Consider the following 21,393-nt stretch of genomic DNA (forward strand, 5'->3'; position numbering starts at 1 on the left):
CAACACAAGCAACACTGAAAGCCAAAAAGGTTGCCAACTATTTCCCTTCCAAATATTCCTATGCCCTCCCCAAGACAACATTCCTACATTTTTTCTATCTGTGATAGGGGACAGACATATGCCAAAAAAGGAAGCTAGATTAGATTTAACTAGGGCAACTTGTGAAGGGATAGCTTCGGCTGATGTTATGTCAATGGTCCTTTGTCAATGCTACAGCAATGATACTAGTTGCCTAATTTACCAAAGAGTACAAAAAGGTAAGATCAACAATGTTTGTCAGCAAATGAACCATTCTACTACTTTAGCTGCACCTACTCCTCTCACAATATCTGAAAAATCGTTGTGTTGTGTTCCTCAATTATATCAGTCCACTACTGATAGCCAATTCTTATATGTACATTTTGGTTCCAGTCGATTCTTCCTCTAGATTCCTTTGGGTGTGACCTCAAAAGTCTGCCACTGCTCAAGCAGCCATAAAAGACTTTCACTGCTTAGTAGCAATGAGCGCAATTTATACATTTCATTCAGATATGGGTCCTGCATTTGCCACTAAGGAATTTTTGGATGCTCTGTCTGCTCTGGGGGGTATGACTGCTAAATTCACATCCATTACCATCGTTTATCAAAGAGCACAGTCAAGTGAGTCAATGGTACATGTAAGCAAGCCTGGACTGCTAGGGTACTGGATATAGGCTTGACATGTTTTCATACCTGTAGCGGGCCCAGGGAGAAACCAATAACTTGGCTAGAGGAGTATTGGCTGGCTGAACTACATAGCAGATGCTTTTCAGGGTCCCAATGAAAGGATCTGAACTTGATCTCTATGGAAGGTGGCGGAATCAAAAAAAAATTCATCTGACTCGGTTTCAAGACTGCATTTGTTACAGAATGTTCAAGAGATTAAAGAGATTCTGCCGCTATTGCAGATAAAGCTGGTAAATGGGCCTCACTAATGAGAGTGAGCTTGTTCAGAAATGGATCCCTGACAAATAAGTCTCCAGACCATCATACGGGTCACCTGTTCCAGTTCTTGGGGGAGAAAGCACGAGCAGCGTAATCCTGCCGTCACTTCCCGGTCCAAAGAAAAACAGGAAGGTGTTGATCGATCACATCAAGTATCACTATGTGGACCATTCTGTTCAGCACACCCCAGCCAACAACAAAGTGCCTCCACATTAGTCCAGTACGCCCTCGCCCTATTCTAACATTACCACAAGAAGACCACAACCGCACTGAAATCATTGGCCCCATTCCAGGGACTGATGAGCATACTGTGCCTCCAGTTTTACACAGGATACCAATCATACCAGCAAATGCCACTTCTCCAACTGCAACCTCATGCGCTCCATCCACAGACTTTACATCAACTGAAATGATACCTATGCAAGATATTGCAATGTCTGGAAATGAGCCCAATCCAGATCCCAGAACTAGAGACGTTTGCCTTGTGTCTCTTCAAGAAAAACAAGAAATGACCATCCGTTCAACCGTGCTCTCCATGCCACTGGAATCAAGCTATTCTGGCTGAAGAGGGGTGAAACCCCGAAACCGGTCCTAGGATGCTTGTTTCCAGTCCAGGGAGGACTTGGCTTGGCAGTTCGGACTGGACTGTTCCCATGAGGCACAGGGTCAAGACTGATTTGCATATGGCTGGGTTCAAACTGGAAAGGCATGGTGAGCAAAAAAACTATGGATTTACGCCCAGATCTCTGTACTGGGGTGAATGTATGACATTGTTCTGCATTCTGTCCATCAACTGTTGTTTTTGCATTTGTCACCCCGAGTGGGAAGGGTATGCACAGACGTGGGTCCCGTGCTCTCCATGCCACTGGAATCAAGCTATTCTGGCTGAAGAGGGGTGAAACCCCGAAATCGGTCCTAGGATGCTTGTTTCCAGTCCAGGGAGGACCTGGCTTGGCAGTTCAGGCTGGACTGATCCCATGAGGCACAGGGTAAAGACTGATTTGCATATGGCTGGGTTCAAACTGGAAAGGCATGGTGAGCAAAAAAACTATGGATTTAGGCCCAGATCTCTGTACTGGGATGAATGTATGACATTGTTCTGCATTCTGTCCATCAACTGTTGTTTTTGCATCAGTTCAACTAGCCAATGCCGTACGTGGATTTTTGCCTGATGCTGGTTTCACGACAGATGCATCTACTCACCATGGTCCTATTTTTGGATCCCTCTTGCCATCATATCACTCTTTTTGTGAAGTACAATACTGATTAAAGTTTTGTTGCTAGTGCAGGAGCGCCATCTTCCTGAAAGTCTGAGATAGTCTCTGTCACACTTGACATCTTTTGGCGGGTTTCCCCTGAGTTTTTGCTTTCTGACCTCCCGGTTTTGACTCTTTTTGCTGGCTTAGTGTTTCTGCGCACTTTTCTCACTGCTGATCAGTGGTAAAGTGCAAGTGCTCCTGCGATAAAATGTGTTATGGATTGGTGTTTCCATGATTGGCCTATATGATTTATGTGTCAGGCCCTAGTAAAGTGCACTGGGTGTGCCAGTAAATCAAACGCTGTTAGTGGGCTGCAGCACTGGATTGTGCCACCCACACAAACAGCTCGTAAATGTAACTCAGGCCTGCCATTGCAGAGCCTGTGTGCAGTCTGGTACTGCCATGTCGACTTGGCAGGTGCACCCACTTGCCAGGCCCTAACCTTCCCTTTTCATACATGTGAGTCACCCCTAAGGTAGGCCCAAGATACCTCTGTGGGCAGGGTGCAGTATATATGAGAGGTAGGACATGCCCTGGTGTGTGTGGCATGTCCTGATAGTGAATTACTGCCCATTTCGTTTTTCACTATTGCAAGGCTACCTGTTACCCTTAGGAAATAATGGGGAGTTTGTTTATAACATCTTATAAACGTAAGTGGCCCTGGGAACTAGGTAGGAAAATAAAGTTTAGAATGCCTGAACTCAGAATCTAAAGATGCATCTTTTAGTGGAGGTGATTTTTACATTCTGTGTTTGAAAATACCACTTTTAGAAAGTAGGTATTTTCTTGCTCAGCCATCCAGTAGGCCTCTGCTGGGTTTGTGGATTGACTGTCTGGGTTTTGGATGACAGGGGCTTTGGAGCAGCAGAGGCTCCAGATAGTCTAGGCGGGTCAGGAAAGGGCTGAATAGATCTGGGCTGCATTTAGAGTAGGGGGAGGAGATTTCCTTGCACCTGAATGGGCCTGGTCTGCCTCTGACAATGCTGTCTCCACCTCCTGCCAGGAAGCCACACCAGAGAGGGCAGAACTGGTTCTGGCTGGGCACAGACACTCTCTGCCTGAGAGGACAAATGATTTTGGGCAATAAAAAGTGGAGCCCAAACCCCTGAACTTTAGAACTCTTTTGGACCAAGAAGACTGCCAAGAAGAAGAGCTGGAGAAGCTGGGAGGAGGAACTACCACTTTGCTGAGTGCTTTGCTGTGTTGTACTGCAGTGGCTGCTTCTGTCTTGGGCAGTGAAAGGACTGGACTGAACTTTCCGCAATCTATTTTTGTGAGTTTCTCTAAGGGCTTGAGGTAGAGCTTGCCCCCTGTTCAAGAAGTCTCAGGAACAGCAAAGACTTCAAGTTCTTCTGCGCTCAGCACTGGGGACTGTGTGTTTTGTGCTGCAACAGAAGAAAAAGCAACCCGACGCCGGCTCAACGCCGCTGCCGGCACCACAGAGGGAACCGCCGCAACGCGAACCTGGCCTCGCCGACGACGCCTGCTGGCGCTGCCACCAAGCCGCTGCTCGCACCGTGACCGGTGGGCACCGCACTCCGCATCGCCTCGCTTCACAACGCCGCCTTGGTATCCCCGATGATGCCGCTCCAGGCCGAAATCGACGCCGCTGCTTGCACCGTGATTCGAGGGCACCGCTTGTAAAGCTACACGACACACCGCCTTCATCCCGCACCGCAGCCTTGGCCAATCAACGCCAGTGCCATCGACTCCAGTTCATCAGCTGACGACCTGTGCTTCGGCAACGACTAAGACGCTGCCTGCCCAGTGACCTGCCAGCACCGCGTCGAGCACCGCATCACTTAGCACCGCAACTCCGGTCTCACAGACAACGCCATCTGACGCCGCCACTGAGCCGCTGCTCGCACCGCGACCTGTAGGCTTCTTATGCTGCTCTGCTGCACTTTGCACCATAGCACCCGACACCTGCCGACGCCAGCGCTCCTGACTTCAACCGCAAGGAGTTCGATCTGCAACGCGTTTGACTTGGATGGCCCGACTACTCATGCACCGACCTACGGAACCGATGCCTGCTGACGCCGTGTTTTTGGAAGCTCAACGAGAAGTCGCCGACGCCCTGCATTTCTAAAAGGTATTGTTTTGCGAGTCTTCCCGACACCATAGCTGGCCTGCGACGCTGCGGTCAGCCAGTACTGTTTGGATTTGTTTGTTCACGACGCCGTGATAGCCCCAGTGGGAGCCATCGACTTCAAGGAACTGTTTTTCAAGGTTATTTTGATAACTGAAGATTTCCAAGTACTGTATTGTGGATTTTTATCGTTTTTGGTCTAGTGTGGAGTATATAAAAATATTGGATATTTTTCTAGACTGGTGTGGTGTCCTTTTGTAGTACGGTTGGTTATGTGCAAATGCTCTACGCACTGCCTCTAGAATAAGCCTGACTGCTCGTGCCAAGCTACCAAGGGGGTGAGCAGGGGTTATTTTAGGAGTGTAACTCCCTTATCCTGACTAGGAAGAAGGGTCCCTATTTGGACAAAGGTACGTACCTCTGCCAACTAGAGATCCCCATTTCTAACAGTCTCCTGTGGAAAAGGAACTGCAGCTGAATTAGTCTTCTCACAGAGCTAAAAAGAACAACCATTACATGAACATCACTGCATACCCTGTTGCTTAATAGTGTTATTTGGGAAAAGGTTTCTTTTCAAATTTTGGGACACACAAAAATCAAGATTCCTTATGTTTTAAGAATTTCGTTGGATGACATCATTACTACAGGACCTTTTGCAAGTTCATAGGATAAAAACGTTATTGAACAACTGATGACGGACTTGATTTTGTATGCCTTATAGGATAATAAAGAGCCATATCTCAACATGGAAAATCACCAGGAACTGTTCAGTTTCCAGCATTATAAACATCACTATATTCATCAATCTAGCAGTCGCAGAGAAGTATATAACTTTACACAGTGAGAGCATTGCGGAATCCATTCCCCAAGATAAAAAGCCCTAAGAGTTTTCAGAGGTCTTCACACTTTCAAAGAAAGACAGATCTTATTAATCTTTAGTTTATTATTTTCAAGATCGCGAATAAGATTTCAATCTTTAGTTTATTATTTTCAAGATCGCGAATAAGATTTCAAATATTCAGCATAGATGCATCTATTCACCATAGTTCTTTTTTATTCATTTTTTGAACAAGGTTATGCACATTGGAAGAAACATTTTGATAATAAAAAGTATTTGGCAGACTAGATATTGGCAAGTTCAGGGCACTAATAAATTGTTCAGACCATGTCTGATTCCTACACAAATCATATTTTTAAGTAAGACTGTTCAGTAAACAACTTGCATGAGCTTTGTGTTTTTTAAAGATTTAGGAACACCGTCAACTGCAAAAAATGTTTTGAATGAAATGGTGCAGAATGGAACATACAAATTATCAGTATTTTGATCACATGGTATACATAGCCTTATAGTCAACAGATGTTGATACAACTATACACATTATTTTGCACTAGAATAGGATGGTGGTTTTCATCAAATTATAAAACCTATTCATGGTGTGTATTCTTGAGTGTGTCTATCCATGGTTAAAAGAGAGAGAACAGCATACACTTTTGATTCTCATAAGGACTGATCATTGCCCAGAATGCACCAACCTCATGTAATACGCAGGTGGTTTGTACAATACAGTTTAAAACGTTTCCCGATTCTAGTTCGTAAGTTGGCTTTGCGCCTGCACTTTGCCAGAGTGTCTAAGAAAACCAAATCCTGGGCCATATTTTGCTTAAAATTACAAAACAGTATCAATAGAAAGAGGCAAAACATTTTGTTTGGCCACCTATCTGGAACTGCTTATGGTGTATTGATGCCTTCAGTGGAATAAAAGGAACTGGCGAACAAGACCAGGCAAGACTTCAAAGAAGGAAAAAGCTGTATTGCAGGGTCATGCCTGAGATCAGGCTTCCTGCATGTTTTCACTACTAGAACTGGGTGCTTTTTGTGCCTTTGCCTAGTGAGACAGAAAATCTATGCTAAAAGAAATGTAGGGACGCTCCAATGAGGTGAGCTGGGATGGCCTTTGGTTTGCATTAGGAAAAGGTCACAAAAATGAGAATTTGCTTCATATCTTGAAACAACGGCATAGGTTTACAATGGCAAGGGTGCAATTTAGAGGTAAAGGCAAGATAAATGTTTTCAACATGTTATACGAGTGAGAAAAGGTTGCACCTTGGCCTATTTAATGTATTCATTAGTGAGCTGCATCAATGACTTCTATAAGTCAGTAGAGACACTCTAGAGTTGTGTCCTATGGGTATCCCTCTCCTAAGGTTTACCACCAATTTAATTCTAGGAAGATCTAATACTGTCCTTTGTACCCCGTTTAAAGATTTTGTTGCCTAGTCTTGTGATAAAAATATAAAAATAAATGCAAAAAACTGGCAACTTTCCAGTAACAAGGACATTTATGAGTAATAAAAAAAGAATAAAAAAAAGTAAAATTGTTACATCGTCTGGTGTTCCGTTATGATGAGACCTAAAAATGAAAGACAGTCAACTAAAAACATGTTAGCCATGAGGTAAGCCTCATCAAGCAAAACAACAACTTGATGTGGACCATGTGGGATATAATATTAAAGTAGCCATCAAGGCATACCAACGGGGGAAAAATGCATTCCAGCTTGAGTTCGAGATCTTCAGTGTAAATCAGAATGAATAGAAACAATATTAAATAGCACATGTGATTTGTTGCGTACAAATCTAGAATAAAGATGAATACAAATTTAAGAAATCAATTACATGACCTACAGGTTGGGCAAAAATGTGGTCTGTTCTGTGGTGAAGATTATAAAAAAAGCTTGGGGAACCCTCATCATACTTGAAAAGATTAAAAAGTGGAACTATAGATGGAACAGTAACCAACTGTGCCCTCCTGTGTTGAACTGTTATAGGGGGAAAATTACACAATGCATGAAAATACAATTAGGCAACAGTAGAGTAATATTTTAAACATGTGTCTTGGTAGTACTTATGCAGTGACCTTAAAGAAAGAAATACTGTTTTACAGTGACAACATTAAACAGGATCATGCATCCTATTTTACTACATGCTGGCGGTAGGCATGATAGTAGTGGTGTGGTAGCACCGTAGGTTTTGGGGTGGGTAAATGAGGGCCTAAAAGACCCTGCGCATTACCATAAGGGAAAAAGAAAGTGCATGTGTTGCCCTGATAATCATTTATTGCCCATGAGATATTTTGCCAAAAAAATGCTGGAATTTAGAAGCAACAGGAGAAAAACTGAAAATAAATTGTAGTTTTCCATACATATAATTATCAGTGCAAAGTGATAATTCCCTTCCTATGGTGTGATAGAAACATAAACTATTATTGTTGTGCATTGTTTCAACAGTGTAAATAATGTACATTATGTCATGATTTGTGACTTTTTTTCAAAGGCTAAATCTGGCAACCAAGTAGTGTGACCTGCTCTGGCCATTTGCTTTGGAAAGCTTTGTGCAAGGAGCACACGCTCTTGGTTGCAATAAACATTTTCTCCAGAAGGTAGTGGAGGATTTTTTATGGTATAAAAGGTGGAATTTGCACAATTTGAAGAAAAGAGAAAGATAGCGCATAGCATTACTGAAGTACAATGAAACCTGTTTCCTCCCACAACTAGCAATTTAGCGGCAAGCGGCACCACTTTCAAAGGTATTAAAGACTACTATTCACCCGAAGGCATAAGCTGCCAAATTCACCTTAGCAGAGACTTGCTGTCAAGAGACTAAAGTACTGAAGTGTCTTCAGACAGGAGTTCAGAGTAACGCCAGAGGGCACTGTCCTGAAGACCAATACCAGAGTGATCCCACCAACAAAATGTCCTGAACCAGAAACACAACTTGGAGTGACCCCAGGGGGGAATGGAGTAAGAAATACCTTCAGATTTACCTGGTGTGACGTTGTCTGACATCCTCCCCAGAAAACACAAATTTACAGCTACCTTTTGCACACAAACTAGTGAAACCTTAACAGCACTGGTGCACATATTCACCTTCAAATGATCTCTGGAAAAGTAAGTGTGAAAAGTCCATTAAATTCTCTTTATGTCTTTGTCTAAGAAGTTGGACTGTAGAAATGCAGAAAGTACATTCAACCATCACACAGTCAAATGCCACAGTATGCATTAAATCGTAGTACTTGCCTAAAAATGCTATGAGTGGTGGCACTACTTTAAAGACTTTATCAGTGGGATGAAAAAAATCAAACAATATAATAAATCAAACCAAAGCAAAAAAAGCAACATATTGAGCGAGAGATAATTTCAGAAGTAATGTTTTCCAAGATATTGTGTGGCTATACAGTCTTCTCTCTGTTGCAAAGAGATTTTTGCTGGTGCTAGACATCACCTAACTCCTCAGTTATTTATTTGGGCAGGAGTGATTAAGCCAGACGTTATTAGTATACAATTGGTAGAATGTCCAAAAAGTTATAAAATCAAAGGAATTAATCTTCCACAAAGTGTGGTTTTGTAAAAATGGGTTTAATGCTTCAAATAATTTAGTAGCTTTGCTTTAATTCATAGCTGCTGTAAATGAGATAAGTATGTTACAAAACTGATACTATAAAAAAGATTAGGTTAAGATAAAAGCTCTGGGTTAAACGGATTTCAAAAACAGCAAAGTAGCAACACCTATTAGATTCTTCAAACCCCACAATAGCAATTGCTTTTAATTCTAACAAATGGTTTTAGCTCAATGTAAACTTTCCTGAGAATACTTGTTAACATTACCTTCACCCACTAGTACTCTGTTCCTAAACTTATTTGTTCTGCCTCCCCAATCCCATCTTTAAAAATATACCATAGCTACCATCAGCTAACCTTGCATTTAGGTGAGCACATACCTTTTCCCTGACTCAATCGGGATTCCATCCACAGGGACTCTTTTCTACTTATTTTGATGTTTTGTATCACCCCAACATGCTGCCTGTTAGCCATGTCTTAGCACAATGATGTGGTGTATATCTGGGTAACTTTATCCAACTTGTGAAGTTATGGCAGGGAAGTAATTCAATTAACTCTATTGTGAAGAAATTATCTGATCCAGTCAAAAATTGTAATCTTTAACATGGGATAATGTGGCCCACAGCATCACCTGCCGCAGAGAGATACAAGAGAATAGTTGTCATAATAACTTTGATAGAGAGGTTAGATGTCCCAGTCTTTTTTCCACACACTGGTCTAAAAACTAATTGGTGGTCATACAGCACCTTGCTTTGTTCCATATACTCCTGAAACAATCTTGAATTTTCTCAACCGTCGGCAGATTTTACTTGGTCCAGGAGATCTGAATTTGGTCTAGGGCAAGTTAGTAGTTTCAAAGTCTCTGGATGGAGTGTCTGGATATTCTTCCTTGGCTATGGATTCATTTATCAGGTCTGTGTTAAAATCATTGAGTCTCATGATCAGATACCAGAAAGTATTGAGAATGTATCTAGGTTCTTATGAAGCTATCAGATCTTCGGAACATTGATGATCCCCTTTCACCTCCAGTCTCTCGAATATCTTCCAAGCTCTGGCTAGATCCTTCACTGGCTGTCCAGCACTCTGGCCATTTCCATATGAACCAGTGGATTGACAGTCACTCTTATTATATGTTAGGCTGGACACAGGTGCTCTCTGTCCATGGGACAGTCCTAACTCCACACATACTTGACTTTCCGAACTCCACACATACTTGCTCACTAGACTCCATGCTTTTTAGGATGATGGCTTTCATGTCGATTTTTCCTTCACCCCGGCTTAACCCCAAAAGGTGTCCATATTTATCAATAGTTTGGCCTCAGGTACACCTTCACTAATCTCAAAGAACTAACGGGTGGAATGAACATTCCTGCCAGGTAACCTAGTACTTACTTCCTGCAACTAATCTAGTACTCGTCTCACTAAGTTAGAAATCACCTTTGTCAAACATTCCATTCGAACACACCACTTATTGCTCTGATACAAAGAGACTTTTGGTCAACAGCTGCCGATTGCAGCAGACACCTCATTACACGGCTACCACAGATAGCCATCTTATGTTGGCACCGGCCATAGCACTGTGTCGACAAGAACTCCCCCCGCTAGCTGCAGGGGGCATATATGCTCCTGGGAAACTGTGCCACATGGTACCTAGGCACTGTGCCTCGCACACCTTCTGTTTCCACTACTGCATGCAGATCTTCAGCAAGTACACCGCCAGGACAACTGTCTTGTGATATATGATATTTATAGGGAGTACCCCTCCAGGCAGGTTATGACTTCTTTTTTGTTGGCTGCAATCATGTGTAAAGCCATGCTTATGTATCATTTCTTCCAGTTTTGATATTTGTTACCTTGCAAATGTGACTTTTTTACGCTGTGCACATTATGAATTGAATAAGTGCACATCTAAGCAACCACTTTATGACTTTCCATCATGGCTGCCACTATGTAACAGCATTGCATAGTCCTTTGTTAATGTCTATTGTTGCATCCTGTTGTGATAAAGACCGCAAAACACTTTTGAATTACTCATTTTAGCAATACAATCCATATGCTTTGCCAAGTTTATATAATTTGGAAATATTAATGACAGTATAGACCTTTCTAGAACTTGAACCCATGGCTCTGAGGTTTCCTAACAATGCAGAGACCACGCACCAAGCACAAATTCACTACCATATATAAAGAGATGCAAATATCTTCAGAATTCTTAACCGTGATACACAGAAGTCTACTTGTTATATCTTAAAGCAGTGCAGGTGTTGCACACCTAACAAAAGACAATAAAAGTTTAAGAACCACCAATCTTACCATCTCATCCGTTGGCACCTTGGCAGTGTCATCCTGGTTATCCTCGGGCACTGGTACTCGCGCCACAGAGAGCCCATTCAAGGCTGCCCGCATCAAAGGCCTCTTCTGTGTCTCGAGGGTTGCCATTTTCTCCTTACTCTAAATAGTTGCAACAAGAAAAGGCATGTTTTCATCTCAGAGTGATTATTAATAATCGCAGCAAAATGCAGGAATGTGTGTATAATCTTCATAATCTGCAACTGCCAGGCATAGGTATGCGCACTAACGCCAGGAGCGCAAACCTCAAGTACAACCTTTATCCTTCATTAGGTGCCAAAGGAGCACCTGCCCACACAAGCAGACTGGAATCCATCAGAAATATTTTTAAAGCAAATATATTTCTTGTTAACCGCCGATTGCCTATGGCTCGTGTTACAAAGAACAACCGTGTATGCTCGCAGCGACAATACTGTAGTGCGTGTGTGAATATATAGAAGTATATATATATATTATTTTTTTTCACCACTGGAAAAACTAAAGGTTAACCTTATATTCAGGTGAATATGTCAGTGACAACATTAGCGTTTTGAATTGTCAAAAATACAAATATTCACCAGTTATAGTTTTCTCAAGTAAATAAAACTTGTGCCCTAAGGTAATTATAATTTGCGCCCCCACCATGCACGTTTCTCATCAATAATGTTATTGCAAATGTTGCAGTGATATCATCTATAATGACATAGAAGATGTCATGAGTGATGTAATATGTGGGTCAAATAGCAGTGCATGGCGGGAGCGCGAGTTATAGTTACCTCTGGGCACAAGTTATAGTTACTTGAGATAACTATAGCTGCTGATTTTCTGTGTATTTTTAGGTTCAAAACATTAATACGGTCACTGACATAATCACCTAACTATAACGTTACTTTAACCTTTGGGTTTTTCAGTGAATTTCTAGGGGTTTTTTTAGACGTAAAGTAATGTTTTAAGCCAACTCTCCCTCCCCACCACGCACAGCCTTTGGATATGCACAGCTGGGAGTTGGAGGCAAACCCCCAACAGACAGCCAACCACACGCTGTGCACGGCCTTCGGTAGTGCATAGCAGGGGGTTGGCCACTGGTTCTGGCCGGTAGTCAAGCCCTGTGGCCAACCCACCTCGAGCCGGCCACCCCCCCCTTCAGGCAGCCAACCCCACGCAGCGCATGCCCTTTGATCAAACATGGTGTGGGGTTAATCGAAAGGCATCCAACTCCCTTCAGGCAGCCAATCCCCCACTGTGCACAGCCTTTGAAGTGTGCACGGGGAGGTTGGCCACGGGGCTTAGCCTGCGCAAGACTATGGCCAAACACCCAGCAGGGTGCCAACCCCATGCCATGCACAGTCTTTATGGCGTGCAGCGTAGGGCCGGCCTTTAGGCCCTGGGGACCCAATTCCCCGGTGCCAAGACATATATATTAACGGGAGCATCCCCCCTCCCTCCCTGAACCTTAATTTGCCCTGGGGCCCACATCCCAGGGGCCAAATACAATTGAACTGGGAAGGAGGGTATGCAGCCTCCCTCCTTGACCCTTTAATAGGCACCGGGAACCATAGCCTCTGTGCCAAATAATTGTTTTTCCAAAAGGGAACGCGCCCCCTTCTCCAAGCCTTTTTGACCCCGGGGCCAAAATCCAAGGGGAGGGCGGTGTGCAGCACCTCTTCTGTGGCCTCATTAGGCCCTGGGGACCCCAACCCCTGAGGAAAAATATATTTGAAAATGGGAAGGGGGTCATGTCCTCCTACACCCTATTAGGCCCCAGTACCCCATCTCCTGGGGCCAAATTAATAAAAACAAGCATTTGCAATGTAATAGGTCTCGCATTAACGTGAGTTTAAGCTATTGGCATTGTCAATGACAATGCCTTTTATTTAGGTTTTAAAAACAAAAAACAAAATAAAAGGCATTGTTATTTGCAATACCAATAGCTTAAACTTGCATAAATGCGAGACCTATTGCAGGGTAAGCTAGTTAAGACTCTTTTTGGAGCCCTTAATCCATTGTGTACCCATTCAGAGCAGGCTATTTGGTGGCTATTCAGTCATTCTGCATAGTATCAACCCAATAAGGCAGGAGTTGCTAACGTAGTACCAGGAAGACTTCCCTGTAACAGGTTTTCTAGATTTAGACACGACAAAGGTATATACATTTAATCTAAATAAAACTAGTTTAAATATTCAGTGGGTAACCAGAAAGTTTTGCAGGTGTGGCTTTCTGTCGTACACACGAAACCCTCGAGATAAGGTATCCACGTACATTTTCCCTAACTACCAAACAGATGGCAATGAAGAACTAAGTAGCTTACACTGTACAGCACCATCCCTCGCCTCCCTCACTGCTGTAGTGGAGATTAATGCATCGCACACGATGTCCCTCACTGCACTGCACCTTGCCTCCCTTTCTGCTGCAGTGAGACTACTGCACTGCGCACTGGTACCCGCACTGTACTGCACCCATCCCTTGCCTCCCTCACTGCTGCAGTGAATGCTCATCACTGTACAGGGGGCTTCCTCATATGGCAGCAGAGGGGGTGTCCCTGCACTCGCGGACTACAAAACTTAAAACGCACATGGGCGCCCCACTGCTCTGTATTTGAAACTGCCTAGGCCCTCACAGTGCAGCAGTGACAAGCGGTGACTGAACCATATCTTGCCCCCTTAACACTACACCAGAGACAAGGTGCCACTGAACATGTACCTGCATTGCTCACACTACAACAGCAGCAATCAAAGTGAAGTGAGGGGAGGGGCGGGGTGGAAGAGTCACTGCTCACCTAACCGAGCAGCGCTCACCAAAAAGCAGTGATGTTGTGTCTATATTCCTATCAAGCCTCCCTCACGCTGCAGCAGGGGCCAGAAGTTACTGCATTCATACCTCGACTCTGATACTAGCAGTGGCAGGCTGCCCTCGTACGTCGAGCTCTCGCACTGCAGCAGTGATCAGATGTTACTGCATTCACTGCTCGGCTCTGACTGCAGCACTGATTAGCTGCCTTCGCACACGCGGATCCCTTGAGTCATAGGGCAGCAGTGGGCAGTTGTTACTGCATTCATATTTCGACTCTGTAGCATAGATTGACCCACCCGGTACGGACTTCAGGCTCTTGGGCTGTACCAGTGACCCGTGGTACTGCACTCACTGCATCAGCTCCCCGTTACTGTGGCACCGAGGCTTTCCCCTTACGCTTTAAGTGATTTGCCCAGAATCACAGGATGTTGAGCCGACGCTTCGGTAGCTCTGGATGTTACGTCACATCTCCACAATGTAATGCTTAATTAAAATAAATACAGCAGAGAAAACACATCAACAACTTGGCAGTCGTGATCAACATTTGCGCTGCATGGAAAAGTGTTGAACAGAGGAGATTACTGGATCAATCCATTCACTTCTTCTCAACAATGCATGCGTGTGGGTTAATAAGAATCGTTCTAAGCTCCCTTTATGTCGGGCTGAAGCAAGCACAAGGCACTACAAAAGTAAAGTGATAATGTTTTCGAGAGCGCACTGCAGAAGCGGAGGGGCTCTGGGCCAGGGCCGGTTCTAGAACGGTTTAGTGGCCCAGCGCCAATATTACCCGATGAATGTGCTGTATAGAAAATATACCTGCAGGTCTGCGGGCTGTGAGGGTAGGTGAGAAGTAGGGGGGGAGCAGCGCACTGAGTACGGGGGTTACCAGTAGCGCCTGGCCTGTGACAGGGGGAAGGTATCATGGCAGCACATCCCGACTCCCGTTCAGCGCAGGCTTTCGTCTCAGGGCTTTATAGTTTAATTTGGCATCAGTATAGCGCTGTCCGCGGCCCACGACCCCAAAGCGCTTGTAAATGCCGCAATCCTGAGAGAGGGCCCTTGTTGTGCTGCAGAGCCGAGCGACCTCGGCCGCGCTCACTGAAGCCCGGAATGCTGTCCACGGTCATTTCACAGAGGGGAGAGTCTTTCCTCTGCAGCCCGAGTCCCGCACCAGGACTCTGACCCCGCGTTTAGCAAGGGTCTTCCTGAAACGGCTCGGAAGTGTGCTTTTAAGGGACGCTGGCACCTATGTGCCCGTCCTCGCCACTTCTGATTATGTGAACGGTTCAGCAGCCCAGCGCCAATATTACCCGATGAGCGAATGCGCCAAAAATGTTTTTTATTCAGTAAGCATTTTAATTGCCAAGAAAGGGCTCTTCTTAAATTATTTGTAAATGCTTCCACCGTCCCGCTAAAATCATCTTGTTAAGCAGTCTTCTGTCGGAGCAGCTGCGACTTGCGGGAGGTGGTGGGGGATGCCCCGGGGAAATGAGGTGCTTTATGGCAAACATAAAGCGCGGCCGCCCGGCACAATTCTATCATCCAATGCTGCCGCTGTAGTTACAGAGGCTGATCCCACAAAGGAGCGTCTCCAGTTACAGACGCAGGGGGGTGATCTCCAAAATAAATAAACAACGCTGCACACTGCACGCAATTAAAACAAGTGCGAGCAGAGCGGATGAGAACTGTAGTTAGGCGCCGCTGCTTCGGGACTACACGGAAGTCAGCATAGGATCAAGAGCAAACCGAAAGCTAGATAACAACAGCAATGATACAGGTAAACCAATCACAAGAGGAAAAACAAATTACATGGAGTTTGAGCAACATACAGATTACTTTAGGTCTCGCTGAGACAGCGCATGCGCTGCCAAAGCAAGACCTAAATGGGTGAGGAGCCTACATGGACCCCTTCCCTTCATAGGCCCCAGAGACCTCATTACCCAGGGCAAGAGGTGGGTGCCCCAGTGCCCACAGAGGTCTCCAAGGCGCAAAATAAGCTAGGTGTGGGCTCTAATCAGAATTTATTTTTTTGGGCCCCTCAGGAGTGTACCTCGGGTTCTCTCAGGAGTCTGACTCCTGCACGAGCGAATTGGCCCAAGGGGGAAAACGCTCCCTGGGCTAATCAGAACGCTCTATTTTTTGATTGGCGCTCCTGGGAGACTCCTGCCGGAGTCCCTCAGAACCAACCATCCAAATATATCAATATTTTTGTACCTTCATTTTTCAAAAACTACTTGAATGGATTTACACCAAATCACAATCTGCGGACCAAGATCTACAGATGAGGACAAAGGGGTAAGATTGGACCCAGTTCTCTCTCTTTGGGCTTAGACTGCCATCTTGAAATGACTTGGTAACAAAAATTGCCTAGGGTAATTAAGGCCTTCTTTTTTTAAGATGCTCAGAAAATAAAAAGAGTCCAGACAGTTGTAGGGATTCTGATTAATCCAAATATTCGAAAACCCTGCCTAGCATTTGGCTGTCAAAGAAGACGTTATAAAGATGCCAATTAGTTAATCTAAATTTGATATAGTGTTCCAAAAAGTAATCTATCAGGAGCCCAGTACTATTGATTTTGGTCCACACAGACATGGAATCAACCCAGATATAAAAAAAGGGTCCTGTGTGCTGCCATGACAAAACAGATCTTTTAAGGGAGGGTGGTTGTCGTATTTGTGTTTTTTGGGAGGGAGCAACAGTTTGAGGTGGGATGTTGAATGAACAGATACTAGGGAAACACTCACCACTTTAGTGAATACATTATGGACCCCGCTGTGGAAAGCTTTGACCACACCCAATTTTCGACCAACCCTTATATTTAAGTTGGACCATGAACAAGAAATGGAAGTGTTTTTAGAATTTACTCCTTGACTTGGTTCAAACTCTTCCCTTTTATTTTGTCAGATACTGTGTATCTTGTGTTGTGTGCACATTGGCAACTTAAATTGTTATTTACATTAGCACTATGCACTGTCTTTTTCTGAATTGCACATGGTAGGTTCACAGTCATGTTGTGATCTTGGTACACTTTTGAGACAAGGCTTATTACGATAGCAGCGTTTACATCGCATGCTTTAGATCGCATGCCATTACAACGCGGTTGTTACAATGACTGTGTTTTAACAACGCGAACCATTACATCGCAAGTCATTACAACGACTTGCTGTAGAGGGTGCGCTGGTGTTGGATTTATAATCCAACACCTTCCCTGCTGTTGCACAAACTGGAGTAGGAATAGTAAATAATAGTATTCTAAAACCAGCGCGCCCCCTACAGCAAGTCGTAACGACTTGAGATGTAATGGTTCACGTTGTAACAACGAGGTCTTTGTAACAACCGCGTTAAACATACACATACATATATATTCACATATATGTTTGTATTTGCCACGCCACACCCTCACATAGGGAAGAGGTGTGGCGCCACAGCCAGGGCGACTGACTTCGGAATCTGGGGATCTGGGGATCACGGTTCGATCCCTGGCGCCGGTGGCAGATTAGCCCAGCACCATGTGACTCTGGGCAATAGCTTCCTTAATCTTCCCGACGGACCCCAGTGCCTAGAGACCCTTACAGGTGATTTTTCACGCTTTACAAATGCGGATTATTATTATTACTCAACTCCAATTGCCCCAGGACAGCTGGTCCTCTCCGGTTGTTGCCTCGGTTCAAGGTGAAGTTGCACTTGACTTTCAATTTCTTATCTCTTGCATGCTGAAAGTTGTACTGACATGCTTTAGCAAATACAACTACAATTAACAGAGCTACTCAGAAACAACGAATGTTGGCAAAATAAGCTACTCTTCGTGACTATCTCAACTCGAGTCCTTTAGGGCAGGTGTGTTTATGCATGCGAAACTTGGTGTTTTGGTCTAGCATTTTGAAAGTGTAATGGGGTATTACAAATACTGATCTATAATTGGCAGCTCTGTTTACTTGTCTCAAAAAGCACAATCATCCAGGGTCATCAAGCTTAACTGTGAGTACCTGAAGGCTAAGGCCCTTGGGCATTTTGCACAAGGAACAATTTCCTATGAAAATGTATCTAAATGCTAGTTCATGTGAGCTCAAGGGTTCTCTGGCATAGTAGTGTTTCATAAATTATGACTTTTGGGGTCTTGAAAAATTGGATTTGACCATTGCAATTAGGATAATGGGTAACTGACCATATGGTTATATGGGAATCTCATTTAGTGGAGAGGCATATTACAGGATCCCAACTGGTAGGTCCTAAAAATGTCAATGTCTTTGTTGAATATTAGTATGCTTACATGAAGACAGTCAGTTAAGAACAAGATTTCTTTAATGAATACTCTGAAATTACATTCGACATCTAATGTCCTGACTTCAATAACATGATTTGCTGCGCTAAAGATAGAGCTCCGTAATATATAGCACATTTTGAAATAATAAAAACAAAATACAATTCCCAAAAAGGCTCAATCTGTACAGACCCCGCGGACTTCCTTACGAATGTGTTACTTAGAAAGCCATTTTATTTCACACAGGAAAAAATCTCCTAGATGTGGAATTTTTGCACCCTTTTAATTGTTCCATTCAACTGCACATCAACAGGGATTGCCGAGGGTACTGTCCTGCATACACCTTTACAAAGCTGACCCATCGCCCACCAATCTACTGCAGAAATTTCCATACACAAAACACATATGGCATGGTGGAAAAGAAAGTGAGAATTTATTATGATTTAATTAACTTTTTGGCAAAGTTATAACCGAGTAAGCTGATTGGACACTGTAATTGCAAAGCAGGTTCAACCACCTAGTCAATAGGTAGCAGCTATAGGATGCCTGCATCACATCTCTTTTCAGGCTACTAAGACTTACTAGTTTAAGAGACAACCCAGAAGGAAATTAGGATACAATCATTTGAGAAACCCTTTAAATCAACTGGTACTGAAAAAGATAAACAGCACATAACCAAACCCTCATAACACAAAATATAACAATGTTAAATTTGCTAACATTTGCCATTAACTTTCCAACAACTTATACACGAAACCAAAATAAATCAAGTCTGATCACACCATACTCATCCTTACAGGATAAGTTTAATTTGAAATATTTCATTAACAGATGTACCTTTGACACATCAAATACACTTACTCTCAGACGAATCTCTCTTTCCACAAAGCTGTCTTCCAGGGAAAACATTTCGGAAACAGGTCTTTCTTTTACTGGTTCTTTCTTGACCCGCTCTTTAACACTTGTGAGGTCTGGTTCAGAGAGCGATGGCCCAAGGGCAGGTCCATTTGTTACCACTTGCTCGGGTCGCGTCACATTGATAGCATGGGATGGACCCGGACTCCTGGCCTCGGCCCTTACCAGAGCCATCATTATCCTTTCTTGTTCATTCATCAAAGGTCCATTGCTAATACTTTTTCGTGGTCCAGGATAATCAGGAGGGGGTTTGTTTGGTATCCTAGCCAGTGCCGCTTTTAACTGAGCGCTGTACTCCATAGTCTGGCCATGGGTGGCAGGCATTTCAGAAACATGCTCTGCGCTTTCCTCCTCCCCTTCACTTCCGCTACTGTGTATTACCATGGTAGCATCAGAAAATGTTTTTTTGTGATTGCAGGGAGGAAGCTGCTGGATCACATGGGGCTTTGGCATCGAGTCTACTGCTTGCAGTTGATCTCGCAATGTATTCCTGCGGGGCAGAGGTGCATTTAAAGTCTTTAATGTCATTGCCTCTATCCCACGCACCATGCTGCTGATGACTTCCAAGCTGTGCCTTTTGTTGACGGATGGGTGATGCTTGGCTGTCATGAGTGGCTCACTCACCTCTTGCAGGGACTGATGAACAACAGGCGAGCTATCCTCCTGGAATGTCTTAACTGACAGCTGGACTTTGCGGGTCACAAGATCTGGGCTACTGCCACTGACGTATCTCTGACAGTGACTTGCTAGATCAGGCGTGCTGGTGGCAGGGCGAGGACGTGGATATTGAGTCAGTGGCCTAGGAACAAAGGTCCTTAACAAGGGTGCTGTACTTTGGCAGTGATTACTGTGCACCTGCATGTTTGTTAGTTCCGGCGTACTAACTGTATGGGATATGGAATTAGCGGCGGTCTTGTTTGTCACAGCATTACTTTGATTCACTTGTTCAAACTGAGGTGCTGTGGGGATATAACCACCCTGGTGGTTATACTGTGTCGTATACGGCTGCCTTTCTTGCATCTCTGGTTGGCTGTAGACCATGTCCCCATGTTGCTTGTAAGCATGCGTGTTTCCAATGTTGAGGTTCCTCAAAGACTGGCTGTTGCTTTCCATGTAAATAACTCCTCTTTTCATGTGCCTCATAACAGTGTCGTAATCCGGAGTGGGTCTATAGGAAGGAACAATGATTGCACTATGCCTATGGCTGGGGATATAGTCTGGTCTCATGATGTCACTTCCTGGGATGCTGAGATTGGAAGACATTGGTGAAGCCTGTATGAAGTTTTGTGATCGGTTGAGGGAGTTCATGCTGTGGGTGCTGCACACGCTGCCGTTTGGCACTGTCCCATTAACATAGTTGAATTCATGGGCACACCTGTCCAAGCTTGACTGAGATCTGAAGTAGAAAGCGTCCTCATTTCCATGAGAAATGTTGTCTGAATATCACAACAAAAATAAAAGAATTGATTATTAACTGCAATAAACCAATATCACTATATTTTACTAAAGAAATAGAGGGTGTCGGGAACATAGAAAACATTAGAAATAAAAGCATAAGGAAAAGCAAATAACCATGCAAATAAGGAGTTGTAAACAGCCAGGCACAGGGTAAGCACTATCCACTTGGTATACCATTTCCCCGCTATAGATTTGATCATCAAAAAGCATGATCATCTATGTGTGTAGGTCAGAATAAATGCCATGAAACAGTGTGGGCCAGGCAAACCATGGGAATGACTTCAAAGCCCAGCTAGACACCCCACTCAATAAGACTGGTAAAATCAGCAGACATTCTGTGCCCTGCAATCTGTAGTAACACAGCAGAAAGTCTGCATTCTGTTTTAGGTCATCATTAATGAACACAGTTTTAAAGAATGCACACATTTTTGCACTATTGATTCCCATGTGACGGTATTCTAAACTCATCCCCTTTCGTGCTTCAATTACTTTTTTCTATTGAAACAGACCAGCCTCTCATGTTTTAATTATTACACTTTATGGACAATATCCCCCTCACCTACTTCTTGTATAAGTTCAGGAGACAAAACCATTCAAGGTTTTTTCTAAATCACTATCTATTAATTTAAATATTGCAAAATACTGTAAACATACTTCTCAATTTCTTATGGTTTTTGCCCTTAGAGTGACCCCATACCGCTCAATCTGGCCTCTTCATTAAAGCAAACAAAAGGGAGGGAGTCAAGTGATTTAGGGGGACTTGATAGTGCAATCATCCTTAAAGTAGCATGAATGCTATGTTGAACAGCTCCTCTCTCAAACCTATGGAGGACCTATTAATATTGGGGATGCGGGCCTGCGGGGATCGGGTCAGCTTCTAGGGGATTGAACATTTTTGGCAAATTCATAGACTTTTCTCCTCGCCATTATTGTAA

The 21,393-nt window shown here is 43.8% G+C and overlaps 1 protein-coding gene across 2 annotated transcripts in view; it reads right to left on the reverse strand.

Moving 5' to 3' along the window:
* The window catches only part of PTPN14 (protein tyrosine phosphatase non-receptor type 14), a 375,359-nt gene that overhangs the window by 37,366 nt on the left and 316,600 nt on the right, over positions 1-21,393 (reverse strand). For both annotated transcript variants that reach the window (XM_085612914.1, XM_085612915.1), the window contains exons 13-14: positions 18,947-20,436; positions 11,020-11,157 (exon numbers count right to left, since the gene is read on the reverse strand). In XM_085612914.1, the coding sequence (XP_085469040.1) occupies positions 11,020-11,157; positions 18,947-20,436 (1,628 nt within the window). The remainder of the gene's footprint in view (positions 1-11,019; positions 11,158-18,946; positions 20,437-21,393) is intronic.

This window comes from Triturus cristatus, chromosome 6 (assembly GCF_964204655.1).
Source record: "Triturus cristatus chromosome 6, aTriCri1.1, whole genome shotgun sequence".
NCBI lineage: Eukaryota > Metazoa > Chordata > Amphibia > Caudata > Salamandridae > Triturus > Triturus cristatus.